The sequence below is a fragment of the Gossypium hirsutum genome, chromosome D03, assembly GCF_007990345.1.
Source record: "Gossypium hirsutum isolate 1008001.06 chromosome D03, Gossypium_hirsutum_v2.1, whole genome shotgun sequence".
Lineage (NCBI taxonomy): Eukaryota > Viridiplantae > Streptophyta > Magnoliopsida > Malvales > Malvaceae > Gossypium > Gossypium hirsutum.
This window is the reverse complement of record NC_053439.1, coordinates 5,905,964-5,932,270: the sequence shown is the minus strand read 5'-3', so window position 1 is coordinate 5,932,270 and position 26,307 is coordinate 5,905,964. Positions and strand designations below refer to the sequence as shown.

General features: G+C 31.7%; 3 protein-coding genes and 1 pseudogene across 4 annotated transcripts; all 4 read right to left on the bottom strand.

Moving 5' to 3' along the window:
* Nucleotides 1–2,860: 2,860 nt before the first annotated feature.
* Nucleotides 2,861–4,144, bottom strand: LOC107950399 (FCS-Like Zinc finger 5). The gene is made up of 2 exons (XM_016885243.2): nt 3,544–4,144; nt 2,861–3,315 (listed from the first exon to the last, which is right to left on the bottom strand). Exons 1-2 carry the CDS (start codon nt 3,879–3,881, stop codon nt 3,144–3,146), a joined length of 510 nt encoding a protein of 169 aa, XP_016740732.1. The 5' UTR covers nt 3,882–4,144; the 3' UTR covers nt 2,861–3,143.
* A 7,863-nt stretch (nt 4,145–12,007) lies between these two features.
* Nucleotides 12,008–15,695, bottom strand: LOC107950400 (3-hydroxyacyl-[acyl-carrier-protein] dehydratase FabZ). Its single transcript, XM_016885244.2, has 4 exons — nt 15,241–15,695; nt 15,071–15,131; nt 14,841–14,985; nt 12,008–12,508 (listed from the first exon to the last, which is right to left on the bottom strand). The coding sequence occupies exons 1-4, from the start codon at nt 15,446–15,448 to the stop codon at nt 12,257–12,259; spliced, it is 666 nt and encodes a 221-aa protein (XP_016740733.1). The 5' UTR covers nt 15,449–15,695; the 3' UTR covers nt 12,008–12,256.
* Nucleotides 15,696–19,957: 4,262 nt separating this feature from the next.
* LOC107950401 (probable glucan 1,3-beta-glucosidase A) lies at nt 19,958–22,356 on the bottom strand. 2 transcript variants are annotated; one of them, XM_016885245.2, is made up of 8 exons: nt 22,067–22,356; nt 21,855–21,974; nt 21,545–21,730; nt 21,250–21,405; nt 20,998–21,167; nt 20,760–20,909; nt 20,338–20,687; nt 19,958–20,248 (listed from the first exon to the last, which is right to left on the bottom strand). In XM_016885245.2, exons 1-8 carry the CDS (start codon nt 22,241–22,243, stop codon nt 20,058–20,060), a joined length of 1,500 nt encoding a protein of 499 aa, XP_016740734.2. In that variant the 5' UTR covers nt 22,244–22,356; the 3' UTR covers nt 19,958–20,057. The 2 variants fall into 2 exon arrangements, with proteins under 2 accessions (XP_016740734.2, XP_040945609.1); XM_041089675.1 differs by having other exon boundaries at nt 21,250–21,306; nt 22,067–22,342.
* An 874-nt stretch (nt 22,357–23,230) lies between these two features.
* LOC107950402 (probable glucan 1,3-beta-glucosidase A) lies at nt 23,231–25,596 on the bottom strand (annotated as a pseudogene).
* Nucleotides 25,597–26,307: the final 711 nt, after the last annotated feature.

Sequence of the window (26,307 nt, the reverse complement as noted above, 5' to 3'; positions counted from 1 at the left end):
TGAATGCATTTTTTTCACGGGCTTAATGGCTTTTTATGAAAAAAATTTAGTGGCTTCCTAAACCCTTTAGCCTTTAATTGAGAAAGGAAATATTAAATTGTTTACTAGAGAATTGCATTCATTTATCGAATAAAATAGAATATTGTGAGAAACAATAAAAGTATTCTCTGAGGATAATTTAGTAAAAATATGTTTTTAAGTGATATGATATTTTTTTAAAGTAATATTATATTTTGTCAATCAAATGATAAAATATTGATAAAAAGATTTCTCCAGTACCTTTCAATTTCGAGTTTGAGCAAATTGGGTCCTCTATAAAAAAATAAACAATTTAGTCTCTATCAATTTCGAAAAATGAGCTATTAAGGATAATTAATAAGGGAGTTATTGTTTTCTATCCATTTTACATAATATTGATTGGTATAATAATAAATTTGGCCTTTAACCTTTACATATTTTATTAATTTAGTCGTGATTCAAACAAATTAAATTAGTATAGCCCTCAATATTTACACATTTTATGAAATTGATCCTAATTCTAAAAAAATATATGAAAATAAAATAAAAATTTATTTTAAAAAAATAAAAAAATATATATAAAAATAATTTAAAATTCAAACAATATATAAAATAATAATTTCTCTATTGGTTTATCTTTCAAGGCTTCAACTTTGATTAACTTTTGAGTTGAGTGTTTTAAGTTAGAAGGTATTTTTATTTTTAATAATTTGCATCTTGTTATTATATATGTTGCAATTCTTAGCGATAATTTATGGGTTAATACATTTTTCAAAATCGATAATTTGTATCCATTAGGTATCTATTTTTTTTTAGATTTAATTCATACTTTAATTTGAAAACCCAACTTAATTTTTAAATATCTGATTAATACAGTTAAATTTTTAATCTCAACAGATTATATTATGCCACGTGAATTAAATGGCCAATCAAATTGTGCCACGTGTATTAAAAATTTAATTAAAACTCTTCTTATTAATTAAAAAAATAAAGAACTTTAATTCTTCCTTCCTCCTTCGTCTCCTAGCTTCATCACCATCACCACCTCCAAACTCAGTTCAGGCCGCCGCCACCTCTGCTCAAGCTCCGAACTAGCACCGTTCACACGCCCCCCACCATCATCATTTTCCAACCAAATCTCACCAAATGGTAAAATAGCAAGGACAGAAGCAAACCCCATCGATACAAATTTCAAATAAAGCAGTAAAAAAATGAAAAAAAATCCAGCTCAAATCATCTACGGAAACATGCCAAAAAAAATAAGAACATAACAAGTACGAATATTTTGACTCTGCTGATTAACACAATGAATCCCCAAAAGGATCCAAATACCCATTAGCAAAAAGGGAAATTGTACTCTGAGATAAAAAAAAATTTGTGTGATATAACCAAAAACAATAAAAAGATAAGCTTACCAAGTGGGAAGATAAGGTAAAAATTTGGATCTGAGAAGATAGAAAGATCATAAGGGATGATGGGTTCTATTATTGTTCAATAACTAACAAATAGACAAACATCACAAGAGAAGAGAGAGTACAGAAGAGGGGTCTTTGTTTCTAACAATGATGATTTTAAGATGAAGAGAGCAATAACAATAGCAAAAAAACAACAGAAGACACTAAAAAGTAAATGTTAAAAAATAAGATGAGAAAGTAACAGAGAGAGAGAAAGAGAAGACTTCAGTTCCTAAGGGGCGATGTATGGGTTTTGAAAATATTAAAATGCTTCAGTTGGCAAATGATGATGGTGGAGGCGTGTGAACGGCGCTGGGTCAGAGCTTGAGCGTAGGCGGCGACTGCTTGAATGGAGTTCGGTGACGGTGATGGTGATGAAGCTAGGAGACGAAGAAGGGAGAAAGATAAAAAGAAATAAAATTGATAAGGTTAATTAATTAAACTTATTTATTTTTAATTAATAAAAATAATTTAAATTAAATATTTTTAATACTCATGACATTTTTTATTTATTCTCTGAAGTTTAAATTATTTTTATTTTCTTTTTAATTTTTTAGATTTAAAAGTATTTTTTATTTACTTTTTTATATATATTTTTAGAATCGGATCAATTTGACAAAATATGTAAATGTTAAAGGTCAAATTTGTTATTATACTAATCAATATTATGTAAAATGGATGCAAAACAATAACTCATTTATTAATTATTTTTAATCACTCATTTTCAAAATGGATAGAGATTAAATTATTATTTTTTCTGAAAATGATCAAAATTTTTAAACTCAAAAATAAGATAAAATTTCTTTTCTTTTTTAAGATATATAATGTCTAGAATTATCTATAAATAAGAGAATAATATATTTTAACATACTCAAACTCATATCTTACTATTGAAACGCTCACCTAATATCAGAATCAAATACAGAAATATCTGTTTTTCTAACATCAAAACTTTTTTATTTTGTCATACTGTTATAAAATCCATTTGTGATAATTTTTATATACATTTTATTTGGTAAAAAATGGTTTGTAATGGTTATCCAAAAGGGCCTTCCTTTTGTATAATGGTGAAATTTGAGGGTTTTTTTTTAGATTATAGAAATTTCATTGTCTTATAATTTAATTTAATATTCAATGATTATAATATCATTTATTTATCTAATATTTTATTCTCATTAAATTACTGAAAAATTGTTAATATTCTCTCCAAAATTTAAATCCATTAAATACCATTTTTTTCACATGATTAAAAAAATATTTATAAAAATAAAAGTAAAATATCACACCTCAAAGTTAGAACCCACTATCTGCAAAATTATGTGAACCCAGTTAAAATGACAGATATATTGACATCATGTTCCAATTGTAATTTAAAGATGAGTTTATGGTTTACTGTAATCATTGATAGGTTGAATATATAGTGATGATGGTAGTAGTAGCAGTATAATAAAGGAAACATGGAAAAAGGAGTTATAACATTGGAATCCATATATAAGCGCTGATATCATCTGAAGCTCAGAGCTTTGGCTATTTGCATCACCATCCACGTCTTTATAATAATTTAACTGCACCCACTATTATATATGACGAAAGCCCATTGATTTCCAGGCTGGGTTTGGATTTTGGCTTAATTCCTATGGAAATTACTCATCCATTTACTTTCTTCAGAGTTCAAGCAGCAACCACAGGCTTCGCTTTAGAAGTCTTGGAGGAGGTGGTGGTTGAAGAGGAATGGGCATGGCGGTCTTCTTTCTTTGAAGAATTAATGTTTAGCTTTTCTTTTCTTTCATCTTGCTTCATCTGTTTTTCTCTGCACTCTTGACTACAAAACGATGTATCCCCTCTGCAATAAACCTTATTTCGTAAATAATTCAACCCAAATTTATTTTAAGGTATTGGCTTTAATCTGAAAACCAAGAAGCAAAGACTGAGTTCTAAGAGAGGTTAAACTGTTGTTTGGATGGAAAGAAAGAGAAATATATATTTTTTTCCCCTTTCTTTTCTTGTTCTTAGAGCTTTAGTTTCAATCTTAATATGAAAAAGATAAATTGAAAAGGAAGGGAAAAAATACCTATACATATATATGTCACGACCAGGAGCTAAGCGGCGATTACAAAGCCAACAAGCTCGCAAAAAAGAAGCAGTGTCTGTGGTGCTACTGTCGACGATACGGTTAGTGAAAGAAGTTGGGTTTCTGGGCGACACCATGGCCAAGAAACGGTGATCGTAGAGGGAGGTACCGTCGGGGGATTCATGCATAGGGTGGATTTGAGGGGGAGGAAGATGAGATATGATTGAGTCTTGGTGGTGCTGGTCGACGACATCCTCCGCGTCGGAGACATCGACGGTGATACCCGTCATGCTTGTCGTCCTCTTGATCGGCTGACGTGAGCGTTTTCCGAGCATCATCCTGCTTTCTTTCTCTAGTGAATTGTAAAGATAGAGAAAGGGAGTGGAAATGGAAAGAAAGGTGAGGTGAGGTGAGGTGAGGTGAGGTGGGAGAGCAGATAAATAAATATTGATAAATAATGTGAAATTAAGAATGTAAAAAATATATATTAGTTTAGTAAGGGAATGGAGACATTGCCAGTTGTGAAACTTCTAGAACTGTAGCCCTCTCATTCTTAAAGAAAATCAGTGGCCACTGGGGACTGGGCCTAGTGATAGCCTCGGGGTCAAGTCTGAATTAAGTTAGTAATCTTAATATAACATTTGCTACTTAAATTTGATTTTTTTTAATTTGGTATCTAAATTTTTTGGTTTAATTTGGTACTAAACTTGACACTTTTTACTAATTTAGTAATTATATTTTTTTTGAGCCTAATTTGATACATAAACTTGGTTTTTTTTTCTAATTTAGTACCTAAGCTTTTTTAAGGTTCAATTTGATACCTAAATTTAGTAAATTTTATACAAATTACTCAAAATACTAAGGGTGTTAAAATTTTTTGGATAAAATTTCTAGTAAGGGAATTACCAAAAAACCGTTTTCTTTGCAAAGCAAGTTATATGATTATTTGGGTATTTTTTCTTTTTATATTTTTATAAATCACTAAAAAATTGTCCATAATGGGACTTAAACTTAGGGGTGTGCAAATTTCGAGCAAAACACAATTAATTCGGTCGGGGTCGTTTAATAATTGTTTAGAAGTTCGGTTAACGGTTAATTCGATTCAAAATCAGTTAATTAACCGAATTAATCAAAATTTTATAATTTTTTATATACATTTTACATATATTAAATTTGGTTAATTCGGTTAATTTTTTATATGTTTTATACTTGTTTTAACCATAAAACAAAAAAATATAAATTTCAGCTAATTCGGTTAACCAACTGAATTAACAGAAAAAGTTCGGTTCAATTAATTTTTTTTGAAAAAATTTCTGTTCAGTTAAAAGTTTAAAAGGGTCAGTTAATTTGGTTAATAGTAGTTCGGGTCGGTTAACCAATTGAACAACCCTACTTAAACTAAGGATACCATTTATATAAAACTTTTTCATTTACTATTTGAACTAAAGCAATTTCTAGTTTTTAAATGAAATTGTAATAAATATATTTGTGTTCTAAATACCTAATTTCCACATGCATATGTGATAAGATTTCTAATAATATATAATTGAAAAGTATAAAAATGAATTTATCAAATTTAAAAATGTCATAAAATAAAGAACAAAGAAAGTAAAAGAAAAGTGAACAAAGAAAAAAATATGTATTTCATTCATCAATAGAATATTTACAATATTTCTCCAAAGTATATATTTATAAATATAAGAAGTATAAATGATATAAAATTCTACTCTAATGGACATTAGAGTCCTAAAGTACATCAAACTTCTTGTCCTAATAGGCATCTACTGTATAATAATAAAATATTTACAACACTCTCTGTTGGATGTCAATCGATAAATAATGTGTCTCATTAAAATAAAAATTGTGGCAAAAATTCTTAGTGAAGGAAAAAGAGTACATATATTTATAATATGTATAACATGCTATAGCATTAAAAACCTTACCAAAAAATCTAGTGGGGGCAAAATCTCGATTAAAGGAAAAAAGTACAACACGTACTTGTATCAATCTTGAGTATATATATTTCAATCTTAAATACTAGCTTTTCAAATGATCACTTGAATGAATTTGCCAAATATTTGTATTATTCTTCCTTTGAAAATCACAAGTGAAATTATTTTTTGGAAAATTATATTTTGATCTCTTCAGGAGTTCCTATAATAATCATAGAAATTTTTTATTTTATCCTACTATAAAAATACATATGTTCAAATCAACTCAATTCATATGTATTGAACAATTTCCCAAAAATTTCTATATGATTTTGGCATTTTAAAGCCTCTTAAAGATTTTTGTAACACCCCATATCCAACCTAGACGTTATGGTCAAGTCATGTAGGTTACATCGTACTTGCAAAAGAAACAAATGTTCAATTTTGAAGAAAACCAATTTTCCGTGAAAAGAAAAAAAAATCAATTTGAATAGCCCTTTGAAAATCGTAGCAATTTCTGAAACTGCGACTTAAATAATGTTACTAAAACCAAATCCAATTTACTTAAGTGTTTGCATGATAACACACTTTAAAGAATCCATTAATCGTGTAATGGAAAACCTTATAGCATATTGATTCTAAAGTCGTGGTTCATTTTTAGTTATCTTACTTTAAGTGTCATTAAAAGTTGAAAACCTTTGCGGAATAAATACCAAAATAATCCTAACGATTCTAAACAAAACTTAAAATGTCCGTAAGCCTCTAAAATCCAAAAGAAAAGTCCAAAATGTCCATATTAAACAAAAATAAAGTCCATAATACTTAAACCAAAAATATGAAATTCGAGCTCTAGTGTCACCGTCCAATCCTAAGTCGGTGGATCACCTGAAACGAACAGACAAAAGCGTGAGCTTTAAGCCCATTGTGTGATTTGGCCCGTATCCTCAGTACAATTATACATAAGTAGCAAAACGTCTCATAGCATATCTCTTAATATTTCATATCATATCATATTTCATACAGATGATATCCTATCATATCATATCAAATCAAATCAAATCAAATCATAGCTTATCATATCATATCATATCAAATCAAATCATATCCTACCCCCATTTGCCACATTCCATCTCCAACCAACCAATCACACCATATAGGACTATAAGAATTCATCCAACCAATCACACCAAAATGTGGCGATGTGCCACTCATATAGATATACAACTGAGTTGCCAAACAAAAATTTGCAATCTAGCCGCCATAATTACAGTATAAACTTCCATATAACACTTCCTTCATCATATCATAACCTACCCCAATTCACAAGCATATTATATTCATATATCATACATACATATATCATGAATCATAGGGCGTACATACTCGCATATTTTCATACAAATCATAGCATAACATATGGTTAAATTGTAACATATCCTACTTAGCATACCTCTTAAACTGACCCATGTATTTTTACATATTAGAACTTACACTTTTCTGGCCCTATATGACGCCTACGGACCCAAATTTCGAATCCTTTACATGGCCCCAAATCGAGCTTAAAATTTGACCAAAAAGGTCCACACTGTCGTGTGCCTTACACGACCTACCACACGACCGTGTGCCATACACGGCCTACCACACGACTGTATGGCGACACACAATTAGTCACATGACCTGCACACATGGCTATTTGACGTCGGGTAGTTTCAAAAAACAGTCCAGTTTCGCGATTTAATCGAGTTTCAATCGAGTTTTTGGGTTGATTTCACACACTTGATTGCTGAAACGATGAAACCCACAATTAACGCACTCCGAACCCTATATACAACGTTAAAACGAACCAATTACAACTCAATTGAATCTTAAAATCTTACTCCAAAACACTGCCTTTTTCCATAAAGAACAGTCCCAATGTCAAATTCAAATACTTACCTTTCACAAATAGCGAACAAATACAACGATTACACCGCAGGAGGGTCTTGATTCACACCACATTCGCCTAATAAGAAACCAAGAAATGTTCATCAATCAACTTACGAGAATAGTACCAACAATTTCATCCTTACACGACGAACAAAATAGAACCCAAAATCACAGCTAAAATAACTAAAAACTTACACTATCCTTGATTATATTCGAATACAGAGGATCACCAATATCCTGCAAGAACAACAGAAGTAAAGAATATCCAATGGCAAAAGAAAAAGAAAGCAAAGAAGGAAGAACCAAAGAAAAAAAATAACAGTAGAGAAGAAAGGGGGAAGAAGAAATAGACATGAATGGGAAAGGAAGTAATGGACGGTTATTTGGGTTGAGGAAAAATAAGGATTTGGTGGAAAACACAAAATAAAATAATTGAAGATTTAACCATGAGATCTTTTTTGTAAAATTCCAATAGAAAAGCAAAAGTAATTCCAATGCACCCAACATAAGGTTCGAACTCAATATCAAAAAGTAAGCTAAAGCCTTACCACTAAATCAGCAAGCTCATTCTTGTCACAACCTAACAAAGAAATTTATTTAAGTCCTAATGCTCAAGCTTAACATAAAGCCAAAATTGATAAGAAAAATTCAAAACAAGGGAATTAAACTCATGACTGACCCATTTGGCCCACACGGCCTGGCACATGGTTGTGTGGCTCATATCAGTGCTTCACACGAACTATTACACAACCTGCTACATGACCGTGTGATTCAAGTCAGAGAGTTACATGATCTAGACACAACCAAAACGATTGGGAAATTCTCGGGTTTTCGTTACACACCTGATTCGATTTCGGTACAGAAGCAACAATGTTGATTCTGGAACCTAAAAATGACATTCAATTGCCCAATCAAACGATTTATTCACAACCAAAACGCTAAATTCACATCCAAACAGAAATTACTTTAAATAACTTCAACGCGGAAGCCCAAATAAAAAATTATACACTTACCCTCGCATGTAACAGCAACACACGAACCTAATTCGATGAGGGAACATTACTTAACAGGAAGTTCAGAATGAAATGGTAGTAATGTTTAACCTCAACAAGAATAGACAAAGTCAGGCGGAAACAGAAGAAAACGACAATGGAACTTACGCTATTAGCTTTTCAATCAAACAAGAAACAACCCAAGTCCTCGACAATCTAGCGACAAAATTAATAAAAGAAAGAAAAAGAAAAAGAAAAAATGGAGGAGGAAGAAGGAATGATAGTAACGGAAAAAGAAAGAAAAGAAAATTTCAAAACGTAAGAAAAGAGGGATTTTTGAGAAAAAGCAAAATCAATCAATAAAAAAATTATAAAACTGATTCCAAAAAATAGTATAAAATATTTTCCTATTGTTTGTGTAAGGACTCAAACACAAGACCAAAAAAATATATAGAAGCTTAATCATTAAACCAACATGCTCATTCTTGACATAAATTTACACAGAATTAAACTTAAGTTGAAAGCTCAGTGAAAAAGGTTTGACAAATCTCATATATACAATTTAGGCTCTAAATCACTAAAGCAAACATATATTTAATGATAAGGCCTTGGATGAATAAATATAATCTTTGATACTTAACAACTATAACTTCTGAGCAAGATTTATATTGAGATCAAATCTTTCATCACTTTTAGAATATAAAAATAAAATAAAATAATCAAAACAATTATAATTAATCATGAATTAGCTAATTAAAAAAATTAACCAGATATGAAACATTAAAAAAGAAATTTCCTGTAATACTTTGCATCTTATCGTTTAAGATATTGGAAATCATGGATTATAATTTTGATCATCGATATGAAAAAACTATCACTTTTGAGTAAGATCGTGCTGATAATGTGTTATAAAATAAAATAAAAGAGACAAAGAAAAAAAAGTATTTTATTTATTAATAGAATATTTACAATATTTTTCTAAAATCTATATTTATAAAAATATATATAATTCTAAGCCTAATTTAATTAATTCCTCAAACTATTTTTAATATATAATATCCAGAAAATCTGTATTTAATTCTCAGAATTTAAATCCTATGTTATCTTTATTTTTTTTCCTCCTAATGAAAAGAAAAACTAAGAACTATAATAAGATGTTTTCTTGGCTTTGTGTAGGATTATAGGACTAAATTTTTATCATTATAAAATTATATCATTTAAGTATAAAAAATTATAATCAGTACTTGAAGCAAAATTTTATTATAAGAATATTGATGAATCAATATATTATTCAAAATTTTATTTTAGCAATTTTTAGTCAATTATTGGACTTCCTTAGGTCTAGCCCTTAGTTTTGTTCTCATAAAAGCTAAATATGTAAAAATATAAATAAATGCATTATTATCAATGCAGAAAGACATAGTTCGAGTGCGTTGAAGCACATTATCCTCCCATTTATGAGTTGAGTAGGGATTACATAGTTCTAGGTATTGTGTTAAAAAAAATATATGATAAAAAAATAATGATTTTATTAATGACTTTTTTTTAAGTTCCTATATTTAACATTCACATGTAATCACTTCATATAAATAATATTACCCACTTAAAATTCTTTTGAGCACATAATTTTCAAGAACTGTATTAGCATTTTTAATCTTATTATATGTAATATTTAATGTATTAAAAATGATAAAAAGAATTATCAATATATATTTGATTTTATATTTTTACCATAAATAAATATCTTTAAAATACTCGTACCAAATAAAATAGCAAATTTAGGAACCTAAACAAAACAAGCAGTCAAGCTGTAGTGTGGTCACATGAAATGGACCTGCCATTATTATGGCTCTAAGGACAGCTTTCAAAGGTTCCAGGTGCTGACCAATCTCCTACCTCCATTTGCCAACTCACTTTTCTTTTTATTTTAGTATTTCTCTTTAAATTACATTTTTTTCCCTTAATTTCATCTTATTTCACCTGTCACATTCTTATTAACAACTTTCGAGACGAAAACCGGGTAATAATTATCACAAATGCATGTCAATTTCTAGTGATTGACCTTTGAGGGCTGAGTGTGAAATCTTTATGTCCATTGACTAAAAACAATGAAGTGTGAATCATAATGGAACTGAAATTTTATTGAAGTTTGATATGAAATGCTATCAACTTTCACCACAGTTAATCAAAATCCAGGGGGATACCTTCTTTTTTCTTAAAACAGAAAGATATTAAACTTGACTACATAAAATATGAGCAGGGGTGAGCAATACTTGGTGCAGTAGGGTCATTCAGTGATACAAAGATGGGGGGATGTTAACACATGTAAACAAGTGAATGGGTGTAGAGCAAGAGATTCCATTATAACACAAGATGTGATAATTGATGTTTCCTACCAACTTAAAAGCAAAATAAAGGTAAAGGGGCCTCAATGGGTGTATGAAAGACATAGTCTATTCCTACCACTAAGTCCCACTACATTTTGTGTGCCAAAAAGTAAAAAAAAAAAAGGTTAAATGCATTCATCAGCTACATCATTGGGAGCCAACATTAGGACACCCTCACAACATCAGTGATAACCCCTTCTTTGGGTTTTTATTTCAAGAAACTATATAGAATTTAAAACAAAATCCATATATGTTAAAAAATTTCATCAAATATACCTATAGGTCAATCCAAAAATGTAATAATAATAATAATAATAATAACTGCTCTAGAAATGCATGCAGTCAAGTCCAACAATGAAGTGTGTAATTGTTGGATTATAGTAAAAAAATGAGCTAGATTCTCTTATTTGATTTCAGACTTGATTATTTGTTCATGAACTTTAATTAAAAATTTTAAGTGCAAACATTTCTTTCGTTTCTTTTAATTTAAAAATGGCGTAAATTGAAGTCTAAATAAAATCAACGTAATTTAATCTCTGTCAATTTTGAGAGTGAACAACTAAGTATAATTAATTGTATATCATTTTGATTGATATAATAATAATTTTAGCCCTCAAAATTTACACATTCTATCAATTTGGTCCTAATTTAACAAATTTATCTAGCAACATTTGTGTAAATGTTAAGGTTGAATTTGTTGAAAATTTTAAAATTAAGGTCAAAATGACAAAATATATAAACATAGAAAACTAAATTTGTTACTATACCAATTTTAAAATTAACTCATGAAAGACATTAACATTGTGATTAATTATCCTTAGTTGCTTACTTTCGAAATTGATATGTTCCAATTTTTTTAAGAGGGACCAATTTGCCCAATTTCAAAATTCGCATGGACTGAAGAGATCTTTTTACCAAAATTTAAATACTAAAAAAATACTCAAATGGAATTACCGACTAGTCGAATCAAGTATTAAATTCGGATCATTTGACAACTAGACTAAATAATAATTGGGCCGAGTTCAAGTTCTATTCCAAATAAAAAACGTCTCACCCCTGCAATTATAGTCCTTTCAGCCATAGCATTGAATTTATGGAAAAGGGTTAGGCATTTATTTCTCCTCAACTGTACCTAGTCCTCAAGAAATAACCCAAAAGTTTACATGTATGATAAAATTAATTGAACACTGCATATATCCACATCATAGTACCAAATGGTCACTGCAAATTGTTAAACCTCTTTTTTTCATAACTGATAACTGATTTCAGTCTACATGAAATGATAGAAGAAACTTCAAGAAAATCTTTTTCTGTCTGCAAAGTACAAAGAAACTTACAAACATACTGTCATCGAAAAAAAACCCCAATGAAAATCTCACTAAAAAGGGATGCATACGGAACAAAAGCGTCGGGTACAACACGGCTCGTGATTTCCCCGAAAATTAGTGGATACACAAAGTATAAAATACTGAGACAATCAAGTACTACCAGTAGCCATCAAGAACTCGCCTTCGCATACCAAGTCAGTTCCAACGTATGCTTTCCCTTCCATCTTTGCGATTCCAAACCGCTTTTGCAGCTTAATAAGTGTCATCCTCATAACCAAAGTGTCTCCTGCAATGACTGGTTTCCTAAACCTTACTTTGTCAACTCCAGCAAAAAAGAAGTTTTCCCGAGAACCTCCCACCTCAGGTTGCAGCATAACGAGACCTCCAACTTGGGCCATCGCCTAGACCAAGCAATTGTTTTCTGTTAGTACTTACTAATACTAAAAATGAAATTATTAGTGTGGTATTCAGGAAATTGGTCATCTAAATAACAAACATCTTTATCAATTCGAATTTTTAGTACCCCTGCAGCAAGAGACTACATGTTTTGGTAACCAAGGCCTTGGGGTATCTTCATGGTAACATGAACCAGCCAACCTTTAAGGTCCACCAAAACATGTGGTGGACAGAGAGAGGTAAGAAACCAAGAAGAAATGGAGTTCAAGAATTATTGGATTAAAAGATTATGGGTGCTACCAGAGCATTCATCTCTTTTCTAGCTTACTAGATTGACAACCAGTTAATCATTCTGATCGTGAATGAGTCAACAATAGTAGAAACACCAAGATTGTCTCTATCAACACGTTTGTTCCATGCTCCAAGTGGTTTCTCTAATCGCCTTCGTATTTTCCCTTCCTATGCGCACGTAATTCAGGATAAAGAATGCTAAAAGGTAAAGCGTACCCTAAGCAACTATAAAGATGACTTTGATGTAAATAAGTAGCACTGGCAAAGGAGGCTTTGATAATGGTCAAAACTTCGGTTACAAATATAGAATAGCTAATTTTAGAAATAAACAGAAGAATGAAAGAAGATATACAGCAGTAGTCAAAGACCATACCACAATACTTGCATAAAACAAAGAGGCAAAGTAGCAGACAATCAAATCAAGCCAATTTAATGTTGATTTCGAGAATAAAAAAAAATATATTTTAACAGTAAATCTCCTGAAATGAGGTGACATTATGACACCATTACTAATTTGGAACAAAACCGATGCAAAAAAGGCCATAAACAAGTGGTGTAAAACATCATTCTTAGTTCCTTTGCATTATCATTCAAGTTAAAGGAGTGGCTCCCAAGCACAGCCAGAATAAAACACTGCATTGAGGGGGATTACCAATCATGTAACTCAAAGTTTGCTCAGACAGAATTCCTATTAGAAGGTGCAAAAAGTATAAAGTTGAAAAAATAATAACACAGTATATCAAAGGATGTAAATGCATAAAAGTACATAGTAGCCAAAGAGCGAGACATTACATGAAGAAACAAGGATCTCAAATGGCATAAAATCCAGCCACAATTTTCAAAACATGTGCAATGAGCTCAATTAAGCTTGATTTTCAACAAGAAAAAAATGCATTGAATAAGAAAAGAATCAAAATATATTGATAGCACTTATTAATGCTAACATATTCCACACAAGTTAATGTCAGCTGCCAATAGCGCCTCAGGGGTGAAAGACTTCACAGCTAATCCCCTAACAAATCTATGTAGTCAAGCCCCTAGTTTTACATCTATGTTGTCTCAAACTGCTACGAAGCCTTCATACAACCATATTTTACCTCAGCACTAAGATTATCTATACCTTACTCTATTTATGTGATTGAAAAATGAGGTATGACCAAAAAAGAAAAAAAAAAGGTGAAAGTTAATATGTGCAGAGCTATGGAGTATTGACCAAAAACCAAACTGGCTAGAATTATACATCTGCGGTTTCATGGATGCAGGTAGCAATAGCAATATCTTTGGTCATAGTTAATAGAGATCTTAATGAGTTAATTTATGGAAACTGAATAATCCAAGAACCTATTTACATAGCAAAAATAGCATCTTTAAGGTCAAAACTTGCTGACATTCAGAATGCAGAATTAGTTATCCAGTGAATAATGTAAAAGAAACTCTCTCTCTCTCTCTCTCTCTCTCTCTATATATATATATATATATATAAGAAAAAGGGAGAGAAACATTGCACATTCCTAAAAATCCAATTATAGAGAAGATGCTAGATTATGTTTTGAGAAACATTAATTGATCAATGAAGCTTTGATTAGTTAAGTAAATTTGGAACAAATGTATAATAATCAAGCTTGAAGTAAAGCAAGGGAATTGAGATCAACTTTTACCAATTAAATAAGCTTAATCGAACAAGCTCAAGCAGTTCAATGTTAATAGAGCTGGAGCTTAAAACTGAAATTCAATCCAAATTGAGCTGAGATTTGAGCCTCGGATTTTAAGTCAAGTGCCAGCTTCTGAGCATAGCTCAGCCCAAGATTTGATTACACACCCTCACCCATATTAATACTGTTGATATTAAAAATTACAACTTCGGTAATCACAAAGCAGGACCAGCCTACCACCTCCTTTGTTAGATTAATAATTAAAAAGTTATCAGATAAAAATTAAACATTCTTTATACCAACAGCCGATACCCAATAAAATGTCAAAATTTAAATCATAAACAAAGTGATTAAATTTCCAATAATTCAGAAAAAAAGAGAGAAAAAAAAATACCTCAACCATGAGAACACCAGGCATTATAGGCCTCTCAGGGAAATGTCCAGGGAAAAAGTTATCATTTATGGTCACATTCTTTATACCAACAGCCGATACACCTGGATTATATTCTATCACTCTATCCACTAACAAGAATGGGAATCTACAAGCCAAATAAAAAAGAACCCAATAAACATATATCAATAACAAGCAAAAGAAAAGCTTAAAAAATAATAAAATTAGTTCACCTGTGTGGTAATATCTCTCTTATTTGATTGATGTCCATCACAGTTGGATAAGCTGGGAACCCTGAAAAATCAAGGGGCAAAAAAACCCCAGTATTTAGAACATACAGATTTCAAAAACTGAAAATTGGGAGTAAAAAAGGGGAAAAAAAAGAAAAAAGAAAAGAGATTACTTGTTTCGATTGGGGTGTCCTTATCTGTGGCGTTGGTTGCATCTAAAGAGCAAAGAAGGGGCGAGTTGGAGCGGCGGGTGAGTTTCAGAGAGAGCGAACGAGATCCGGGGAAAGAAAGAGAAGGTGAAGGAAGAGAGTGGGAGGTCCTTCCGGGTTGACTCAATGAGCCTTGGATGAAAGAAACGAGCGAGTTGGAGGCGAGTGCCATTGGGTTGAGCGATGAATAGAAAGCTGGTAGTAGTGGCGGAGACTTCGAGTTTGAAAGTAAGTGAAACTGTAAAAGGCTTTGGTTAGGCCATGTTGTTTATGCTTGCTTATAGTACCTTATTCAATGGTCGGGGACCAAATAAAATAATAAATAAAATTCATTATAATCATCGCCATTGTAATCATCGTCATCGTTCAAACAAAATTATTTTTCATTTCATAACCATCAAATTACATAGACAGGACCTATGAATACTCAAATTTGTATTTTCTTTTATATATTGGGAGGTGCCTTCTTTTTTTTTTTACTTAAAAATATTAAAAAATAAAATCTTTTTCTACACCAAATTTAGTAGTAAAAAATTATTAAGTTTATCAAACATACACTAACTTTCTTTTTTAACTGGTTAAATAATATTCTAAATTGACTGGTAAGTCCGCATGTGAACCACCCGATTTAAACATATCATTTACTAGACTTTACAAAATATAAGATGATTTAAGGTGCGACACAAAATAAAAAAAAATAAAATGAAAATAACATGAATACATGGAACTCATGTGTAAAAAATTATATAAATTTGCCAATAATCTTTTGGTCTAGTGGTAAGAGCATTTGTATTGTGACACGAGAGTTTAGATTCAATCTCTAACAACCTCATCTCTACTCTCAATTATAAAAACAATTTATATAAATTTAAAATACCTACATAGATATTTTTAAAAAATAATTTATATAAATTGAAGGCATAATGACTTATTTGGCTCTCCAACTTTATCAAAAAATTATTTTAGCCTTCTATTTAATTTTTTTCACATCTTTTAACCCTTGAACTTGTACTGTTTGTCAACTCATCTCAAAATGAATGAAAAAGTTAAAATTTGTTAACTTTGTTGACATTGCATTCATATGGTAATCCACATGTATACCACATTAGCAATTAATTAATTTTTTAAATATTAGAAAATATTTTTATAATTTTAATAATTTTAAATTTTTTTATAGTTTTTTAATTTTTAAAATTAATTAATTATTGACATGACATCCACATGGATATTCACATATATGCCACATCAGCAAAGTTAACAAACGTTAAATTTTCTATCCATTTTGAGGTGATTTGACAAACAACGCAAGTTAAAGAGTTGAGATAAAAAATTAATCAAAAAGCTAAAATTATGTCTAAATTCAAATGTAACGCCCCAAAACCCGACCTAGGAGTTTAGACCGAATTTCGGAGGTCACATTGATCACCAAAGTGATTTGAAACAATTTTACAAAACGAGTTGTTAAAATCCTATTCGAACACAGTTATTAAAATCGAACTAAACCATTTAGCCCTTTTAGGATTTAAAACAGAGAATTCAAGTCACGTTGAATGTGCTCGGAAATAAAGTTCTAAAGTTTCTAGAAATCAAAACAAAACTACTTACGAAAATCCAAAATTAGATTGTACCACAGTCTTTATAGCTGTTTACAGTTCCAAACATTTCACAAATTTAAAAATCTGAAAAGTCCTTTTTATTAGTCCGGCTTAAAACATGTCATTCTGAGACCCCCCGGCATGTCAAGTCCAGCTACAGAAAATGAGAGTACCTGCAAAGGAATAAACTAAGAGGGGTGAGCTACACGAGCTCAGTGTGAGTTCAAAAACGATAGATAAATGAACACCAAAATGTCACAATAAAAAAAATATCTCAATGGCAATCTGATATACGAATAGTCTTCACAAACAAATCAAATGTGTCAGTACTCAAACACCTCGATTTATAAACAGTTAGTCTTGCAATCAAACAGACAGACAGATTGTGGAATGAATGTAACAAGTAATAAAAACCCACCTAACCAGCCAAACACCTCTCTGTCCCCCAATCACACCCCAAAAAGAGCTAATTAAGCTCATCCAACCATGCACACCACATAGGAACTCGAAAGGCCCATCCAACCCTACACACCAAGTATGTGGACTTAGCCACTCAAATGTTAATATGTAGTAGAGCTGACATATATGGCGTACTGTGTATTACGGTAAACCGTTGTACATACATGTTACAGTTGAAACTGCCAAAACAGATCAGACTCCCTTCTCTTCGCAACCAAACCCAAAAAGATTAATGCAAATGCAAAATGCACGCCATTTGAAGACAGACTTACAAAAGCAAAGTATGGAATCAAAAATTCACACATTCAAATACCCAGAATCAGAATCAAATATAACATAACATTAATTAACACTCAACTGAATCAATTAATTAGAGCTAAGATTGCGAATAACGCACGAGTCCAGGCCGAAACAAAGTCCTGACCACCCTTACAAGGACCTAGCCAAGGGTCGGAACACACAGAATCATAATAAGATAAAAAACAGACACAGTACAAAATTTGGTGACATAAGGCCACACAGCCGGGGCAAGTCCCCAGGCCGTGTGGGGGTCAACACACCCATGTGAAGGACACACATGCCCATGTAGAGGGGACACACGCCCGTGTGAGTAGCCCGTGTAACTCAATGTCCAAAAGTGCTAAAAATAAAGAGTAGAGGAGACACGACCGTGTAGAGATCTCACACACCTGTGCGGTACCAAAAATCATCAAAAACCCTAAATTCCCAATTGCATACGACCGTGTGAGCCACCCATGTGGGGCACATGCTCGTGTTGCCACCCGTGTGGTCATGAAACCACACCGAAATAGGTTGCAAAACATGTCTTTGATGTCGAAATGATCCTCAACCCTCGATTACATAGAAACACACCAAAAACACTCAGAATTTCAAGCAATTCCACAACAATCAACACTTCGACTGGTCAAATTCAAAAACATACGAAATATGTCGAATTTCACAGAAACAAATCAGAAATTCGATAACGAAAAGGGAGAATTTTCAAACACACACCTTAGACGCGATAACAAACACCAGAATCGTTCGATTCACTCCTCCAAACCGATTCAAAAACCTCAATTAACATACAAATTAACGAAAACTTCAATTCAATAACAAAATAGAAAACGGATGAGACATTATCAAAATCCCCAAAAGCAAAACCTACCTTCTTCTCTTCTGATTTACCAAACACCCGAGAACAAAACTCCCTTGACAACCGACAACAACGATAAAATGGAAGAAGCAAAGAATCAAAAGAAACTGGATATTTTCTTTTAGGAAGAAAGAAAATTGAAGTCACAGAGAACAAAATGGAGAAGAGGGGAAGAACGTGCAACTCTTTTTTTTTCTTTTTGGGATTTTTTTTCTATTCTCAAAATAAAAATAAATTAAAATAGCTAAAGCTAAAAAATATTTTAGTAACTACAAAAAACAAATCTAAAATAAAATTATTTCCATAAACACACGAAGATTTGAACCAAATCCCAAAGGCAAATTAACACACAAGAAACCACCAGACAGCATATCCATTCTAACATAAAACACAACGAACTCAATTGTCCGATCTAGCCACTGACATTACCTACAAATCTCAAAAATTTTAACTCTAAATTCTAGGGTGTTACATCAAACGTAACATTTAAGAATTAAGACCAACACATAATTTTTTTAAAATTAAATAATAAATTATACAAATCATAAAATTAATACACAACATTAAAAATTAGTATATATTACCAATGAAATAGCAATTCAAAAAATCATTCAGGCATGCTTTTATGCCACTCTTTTTTTAAAAACAAATTATGTAATTTTTAGGCCCTCTTTTATGAAGTGTTGATTAAAGATTAATACTTTCAACAATTTAATTTTTAAACACATTTGATAACCCACAAAGAAAATTATTTGATAGAATATTTTTCACTAAAAAGTGTGGAAAATGATAAGTAGATAGGGACTTTTTTTATCACTTAATAAAGAATAAATTCAGTTACTTTATTTTATTTTATTTTATTCTAATTCATTTAAGATTATATTATCTATTATAAAAAATCTAATTTATATTTAATATTTAATTTTAAATGATACACCAAACAAATTTTATAACTTAAATTTCAACACTTACATTTTTAATATTTAATTTATCAAAAATAGCCTTAAGTAAATTCTTCAACCATGTTGAGTTGTAAAGAAAAATGTTTGTAAATTGGTAATTAAATAGTATTACAATATGGCCTCACTATATTTCCAGAAATTAAATTAATGTTTTTGAACATCAATATATAATTATATTGGTGTTTATATTGTATTAAAAATTGGTATATAATTCTTACATGCAAATAATTTGTTTATAGATGTGTTATAATCTAGCATACATGAAAATTAATTATTAATGTATAAAAATTTTATAATTTTTAATACAAATTAAATTTTAAAAAAATACCAACACTAATATTAATACTTCCTATTTCATTACATTTTGCCTTTTCCTCCTTTATTATTTGCTAATGATGGAATTACCTTGAACAACATTTGCGAAATGAAATTTCCAATTGAAGCATATGAAAGTTTGGGACAACTTCAATATTATGGTATAGATATAGATAGTAGGTATAGATAGAAAATTAAATTCAACATAATGTCTATTTAATATATTGATAGTTCATAAACAGAAATAAAAAAATATATATGTTTTACTATATTATAAATTAGTCAAGTGTTTAATCATCTCATATTAAGCTGTATAAAGTTGTTGTCAATCATCCACTTGAGGCTCCAATGGTTTTCCTCACATTTATAAGACCAATAGGCCCAACCAAAAGTTGCACCACCATATACATCTAGCTCAGCCTTTGTATATCTCTTATAATCTTCCAGTGATCCATTTTTTGCACCAAATTCTCCAGTCCACTCCCCTGCAAAGAAACAGTTTTTCACCACCATTCAAATTCATTCCTATTATATTTGTATACTTAAAACTAAACCCTTTTAAAACTTAATTTACCAATTAAAATCGGGGGACCGTTAGCCGAGATCCAGCTGTCAAGGTCGGAAGATCGTTGATCATAGATATAATCGATGTTCTGTTGCACAGTCATGGTGATGAACATATCTGTAAACAGGTTGTACCAATGCACATCGATGGCTACTCGATTCAAGCTACGGGCAAACGAGAAGAGCTCTTTCGGATCAGCAGGTCCTAAACGAGCTGATAGGATCACATATGCATTTGTGTGCTTCCTTATGGCATCGTATCCAGCTTTGTAGTACTTCGTAAGTGCATCTACTGTTATATCCGGTGCCCAAGGCTCGTTCATCAATTCAATTGCACCCAAACTTGGACTTCCACCATATCTGTCCAACAATTATATATAAGTACGTAATAGAACATGGCATGACATGGAAGTGGTTAGTGTCATCTTTAACCTTGTTGCAAGGAACTCTATTACAGCTACGGTCTCGTCGATGTTCGAATCGCCCCATTCTAGAAAACCATCTCTTGCTCCACTGTGTTCAAATCTGTTCTGTGAGGCTTTAGCTGCATGCAAATCTACAATTACCTTCATCCCATATTTCCTGCATTAATTTCAGACATCGAAAATATTAGATTGTTTAGAACAAGAGTCTTGTTTTGTCTCAATCCTAGAAGGTTTCATTTACTTACTCGGCCCATGTGAAAGCATTGTCGAGGGCTTTTAAAGAGCCTCCTACAAAAGGCTTAGGGGGATTTGGATCCTGTGCTATCCACCACCCTACAGGTATCCTCACGGCACTCAGTCCATTTGCAGAGATGAATTTGAAATCTTGCTCAGTGATGTAAGAATCCCAGTGAGCCTAGCAAACCATGGTTTTCATAAAGAATCATTTCGAATACCATGGCTATAACTTGTTGCTTAAGGAGTTAAAAGAGCCATACCTGCATGACTTGAGGGGCTTTAACAGGGCCATAACCATTTGTGATTTGATATTCACCCTGTAAGGTGTTTACGATTGCAATGTTAAACACAGATGGATCGCTATCGTCCCAACTAGACCCTGTATAATCTGCAGTTACTAGTGTCTCCGACACTACCTAATTACAATATGAAAAAAGCAAAATAGTCAATGACTTCAACTGACATTTATTCTTTATTATGTATGTTATCAAATACTTATATCCATGGTTTACTAATCAAAGCTATTTACGTATTGGAGTCCGTGCAAGAGAGTACCTGTAGGAAGAAACCATTGGATGCTTTAAGGCGAACTCGATTGGGAGCATCATCTTTCCTTACAATCTGAAATGTTTCTGAATGGGTAGGTGTATTTGAAACAGCTTTTACACCTTGATTTCCTAATCCCACGAACTGCTTGTTCAACACTCTCAAGTGGAAGTACGACTCATTCACCCTCCACAACTGCATCAAACAAAAGGTGCATTTTTTGAATTGTTCTAAATTAGAATGAATCTAAGAATTGTAGTTATTTAATAACTATATAAATGTAAGTTATATACAACATAAAGCTGATGAGAGAACAGACACGGAAGGTTTCCCAGTCAGAAGGTGAGATACGGTTGGCTACTAGGACGGTTCCACCTCCATTTTCAGCGCACAAATACTTGTTTAGCTTTGTTGAGAGAAACTGAACATGAGCTCCATCCTATACCAATTAAACATAATAAAAACATGGGAATTCGCTGAATTGACTATAGAGTAAAGAAAAGGAAAAGGTATGCATATAGTAAACTATACCAAAAGATCTTTGTTAATGATTCCATCAAAACGAGAAGGTTTCATCCATCCTTCAGTGACAAGCCAGTTGCCTAGGTTTACAGCCCTCAATGGCAGCTTAGGGTCTGTATTTTGTGCATGGGAAGAGGGAAAACATGAAATAAGGTTGAAAAACAAGAGAAAAGCTAAGTAAACCATGTTCAGCCTTCCTTTGCTTTGAAAGTTTATGACATTTTGGGGCACACTTCCAGATTATAAGCAAATACATAATGTCAAATTATAAGTAAGCCATCTGCTTTTTCTCTTCCTTCGTCATTTTACCATATATAAAAGCACTTTCTAAATAACTTATAGCATTGCACATGAGTCTAAATAACTTATAGCATCACACATGGGTCTAAATAACTTATAGCATTGCACATGGGGGGCTCTGAGGTTTTACTCTTGATTTCTGGAGATGCTCAAGCAATTATGCAATGGCAATGTGATAAGTTGCCTCACGGGGTTAGGGCTGGTCAAGAAAAACTAAAAAAAAAAAAGAATTTAAAATAAGAAGTTTAAACCATTTATGAAATATAAGTTAAAATTGTGGTTATCCGAACTTAATTTAATTTAATTTAAAATTAGTTTTAATTTTTGTAATGTAAAAATAAATATTTTATATTTAAAATAGTAAAAATAACTTAAAAATTACATATACAAAATATTTTTCAAAAACAAAATTAAAGAAAAGTTTATGTTTATTTTGTCAAAACAAGTGGAAAAATTTAAAATAAAAAATTAATATGAATAAATTTAGAACTGAACCAAACAAAAAATAATTGATGTAAAAACATTATGTTTATAGTTTAAGATTGATTGTTATTGTGATGTATTATTGTAATTGCAAACATTGTTTTGTTTATTTTATCTTTAAAAAAAAATTTAGTTGAGTGAGCGAAAAATAATAATATCATTACAATCATCACCATTTACAAATAAAAATTGTTTGAGAGTTTGAAATTTTTTATCGTTCTTTTTGTTGTAATGATTGTCATTGTTATATAACAAAATTATTCTCATTCAGTTAAAATTATTTATTTAATTAAATTCAAGTGTAGAATTTTAATTTAATATGTTAATTATGATTGCATGAATCATTTTCTATCACTTAGAAAGCAAAAATAAAGAAACTTAGTTAAAATATGCATAAAATATAAATTAGCATTTTCAAATGCTAAAGGTTACATCTTATTGTACCCTTTATTAGAAAAGATAACAGCATCATAGTGGTCAATTAAGGTTTATATAGTTATTCTCAATCATCCACTTGAGGCTCCAATGGTTGTACACACATTTATAAGTCCAATATGCCCATCCAAATGTTGCAGGACCATATAAATCTAGCTGAGCTCTCGCAAATCTCTTATAATCTTCCATTGATGCATCGTTTCGACCAAATTCTCCTGTCCATTCTCCTGCGAAAACATAAACCATTCAAATGCATATTCCTATTACATTTGCATACCTAAAACTAAACTGTTTTTTCAGACTCAAATTTACCGACAAAAACCCTGGGACCATTAGCCGAGATCAAGCGTCCGAGATCAGAAGCTCGTTGATTATAGATATAATCGATGTTCTGTTGCACGGACATGCTGCTGAACATATCTGAAAACAGGTTGTAGTTATGCACATCGATGACTACTCGATTCATGCTACTAGCCAACGAGAAGAACTCCTGTGGATCAGCTGGTCCTAAACGTGCTGATAGGATCACATATGCATCTGTGTGCTTCCTTACGACATCGTATCCAGCTCTATAATACTTCGCAAGTGCATCGAAAGTTGCACCAGGTGCTAGTGGCTCGTTCATCAATTCAATTGCCGCCAAGCCTAGTCTTCCACCGTATCTGTCCAACAATTAAACCTTCAAAATGAAGTGAAATAAGGAAAAGCATATAATAGAACATGGTTCGACATTGTCTGATCTTAATTAACCTTGCTGCAAGTTACTCTATGACTGCCACAGTCTCAGCAATATTGGAATCTCCCCATTCCTGAAAACCATCTCTCGTCCCACTGTGATCATTACCGTTTTGGGAGTCTTTAACTGCATGTAAATCAATAATGACCTTCATCCCATATTTCCTGTACCAAATTCGCACGTAAATAAGAGTCTTCTTTTTGTTTCGATCCTAGAAGATTTCTTTTACTTACTCTGCCCATGTGAAAGCATTGTCGAGGGCTCTTGAAGAGCCTCCAACAAAAGGCCTAGGGGGATTTGGATCCTGTGCTATCCACCACCCTACAGGTACCCTCACGGCATCAAGTCCATTTGAAGACATGAAATTGAAATCTTGTTCGGTTATGTAACAATTCCAATGATCCTGGAAAAACCATGGTTAAATACCCTTTGCTTTAACTTGTTTAAGGAGTACAAAAAGAGGCTTGATTACCTGCATGACTTGAGGGGCTCTATCAGGTCCATAACCATTTGTGATTTGATATTCACCTTGTAAGGTGTTTACAATTGTCATTCTGAACACAGATGGATCCCAATCGTCCCAACTAGAGCCTCTATAATCTGCAGTTACTCTTGTCTCCGATTGTGCCTAATCTCAAAACCAAAATAGTCAATGACTTGGATCGAAAGTTAGTGCAAAATCAAGGTCAGTGCTACAAATAAAAGTACCTGTAGGAACAAACCGTTAGATGCTCTGAGGCGAACTTTATTGGGATCACCATTTCTCCTTACAATCTCAAATGTAGCTGAATTGGTATGTCCATTCAAAACAGCTTGTACAACACCTTGATTTCCTAATCCCACAAATTGCTTGAAGAACACTCTAAAGTTAAAGTATGATGCATTCACCCGCCATAACTGCGTTAGGATTATTATATTTAAGTTCCAATACGCTTCTCATATGCAAACGGGATGAATAGTTAATAAATATTAGAAGGATGGATTTTAACAAAAGTGTTGCAAACTTATTAAACAATAAAGGTGATGGAAGAACAAACCCTGAAGGTTTCCCAACCGGAAGCCGAGGCACGGTTGGCTACGATGATGGTTCCACCACCACTTTCAGCGCACAGATACTTGTTCAGCCTTGTTGAGAGGAATTGAACTTGGGTTCCATCCTATACCAATTCAAACATAATAAAAAACATGGAAATTCAGTGAATTGAATGACGGAAACTATAGAGTAAAGAAGAGGGAAAGATATGTGTAGTAAAATATACCAAAAGATCTTTGTTAACTATTCCATCAAAACGAGAAGGTTGCATCCATCCTTCAGTGACAAGCCAGTTGCCTAGGTTTACAGCCCTCAATGGCAGGTTAAGGTTAGCATTTTGTGCATGTGAAGAAGAGGGAAAACATGAAATCAAGTTGAAAAACAAGAGAAAAGCTAAGTAAACCATGTTTAGCCCTCCTTTGCTCATGACTATAAAAAGAAATTGAATTAGATTAAATCCAATCATTAGACTTTCTTAAACTAACAGAATATGCATCGAGCCGTGTGATTTAATTAAATTTAATACATCGAGCCGTGCTCTAGATGGGTGAAGAAAAGCAGGGATCTATTGCAAATTTTCTATTATAGTGAGCTGGGTCAAGTTTCCCATTAAAGTTTCTTTTTTATTGAGGTTTCATGCCTTTGTTCTAGCTGTATTATTGCTATGTGGCGAATTTATTTCTATTGTATTTTCTGTTTGAAAGGGCAGGTGGTTACTGTAGCATAGAAGTCGTGTTGCTTGTCCCTGTCTTTTTTTTACATTTATTTGTTTCGTGTCTGTAAAATTGGTTTTGTTGCATTGTAGAAGTTCCATTACCTTTCAAAAAGAAATTTAATACATCGATCCGAATTTTACCTTAATTTAATTCCGACTCCAAATATTTTAACTAAAAAAATTTCAGAAAATTTTATAAAATCGAGATAAAATCAAAACCCGTTAAAATCAACTCAACTCAACAGTAAAAGAAAACAGAGGGACGTTTGTAGGAATGCCTAATTTTGATGCAAAATCAACTTATTTGCATACGGACGCCAATTTTAGTCCTCCCGTGGAAAATCAAATTAATTATATTAAATATATCTAAACTTTAGGTTATATAGTACTTTTAATCTTTAATCAATTTCTTTCCTAAAATTTTTTAAAATAAAATTTATATAATTAACTAAAAATTAAGATATGAATTTATTTTATTATCTAAAAAATATATTTAGTATATTATGTTGATTTAAACTTTAATATTGTTATCTTGATTTTTATAGAAT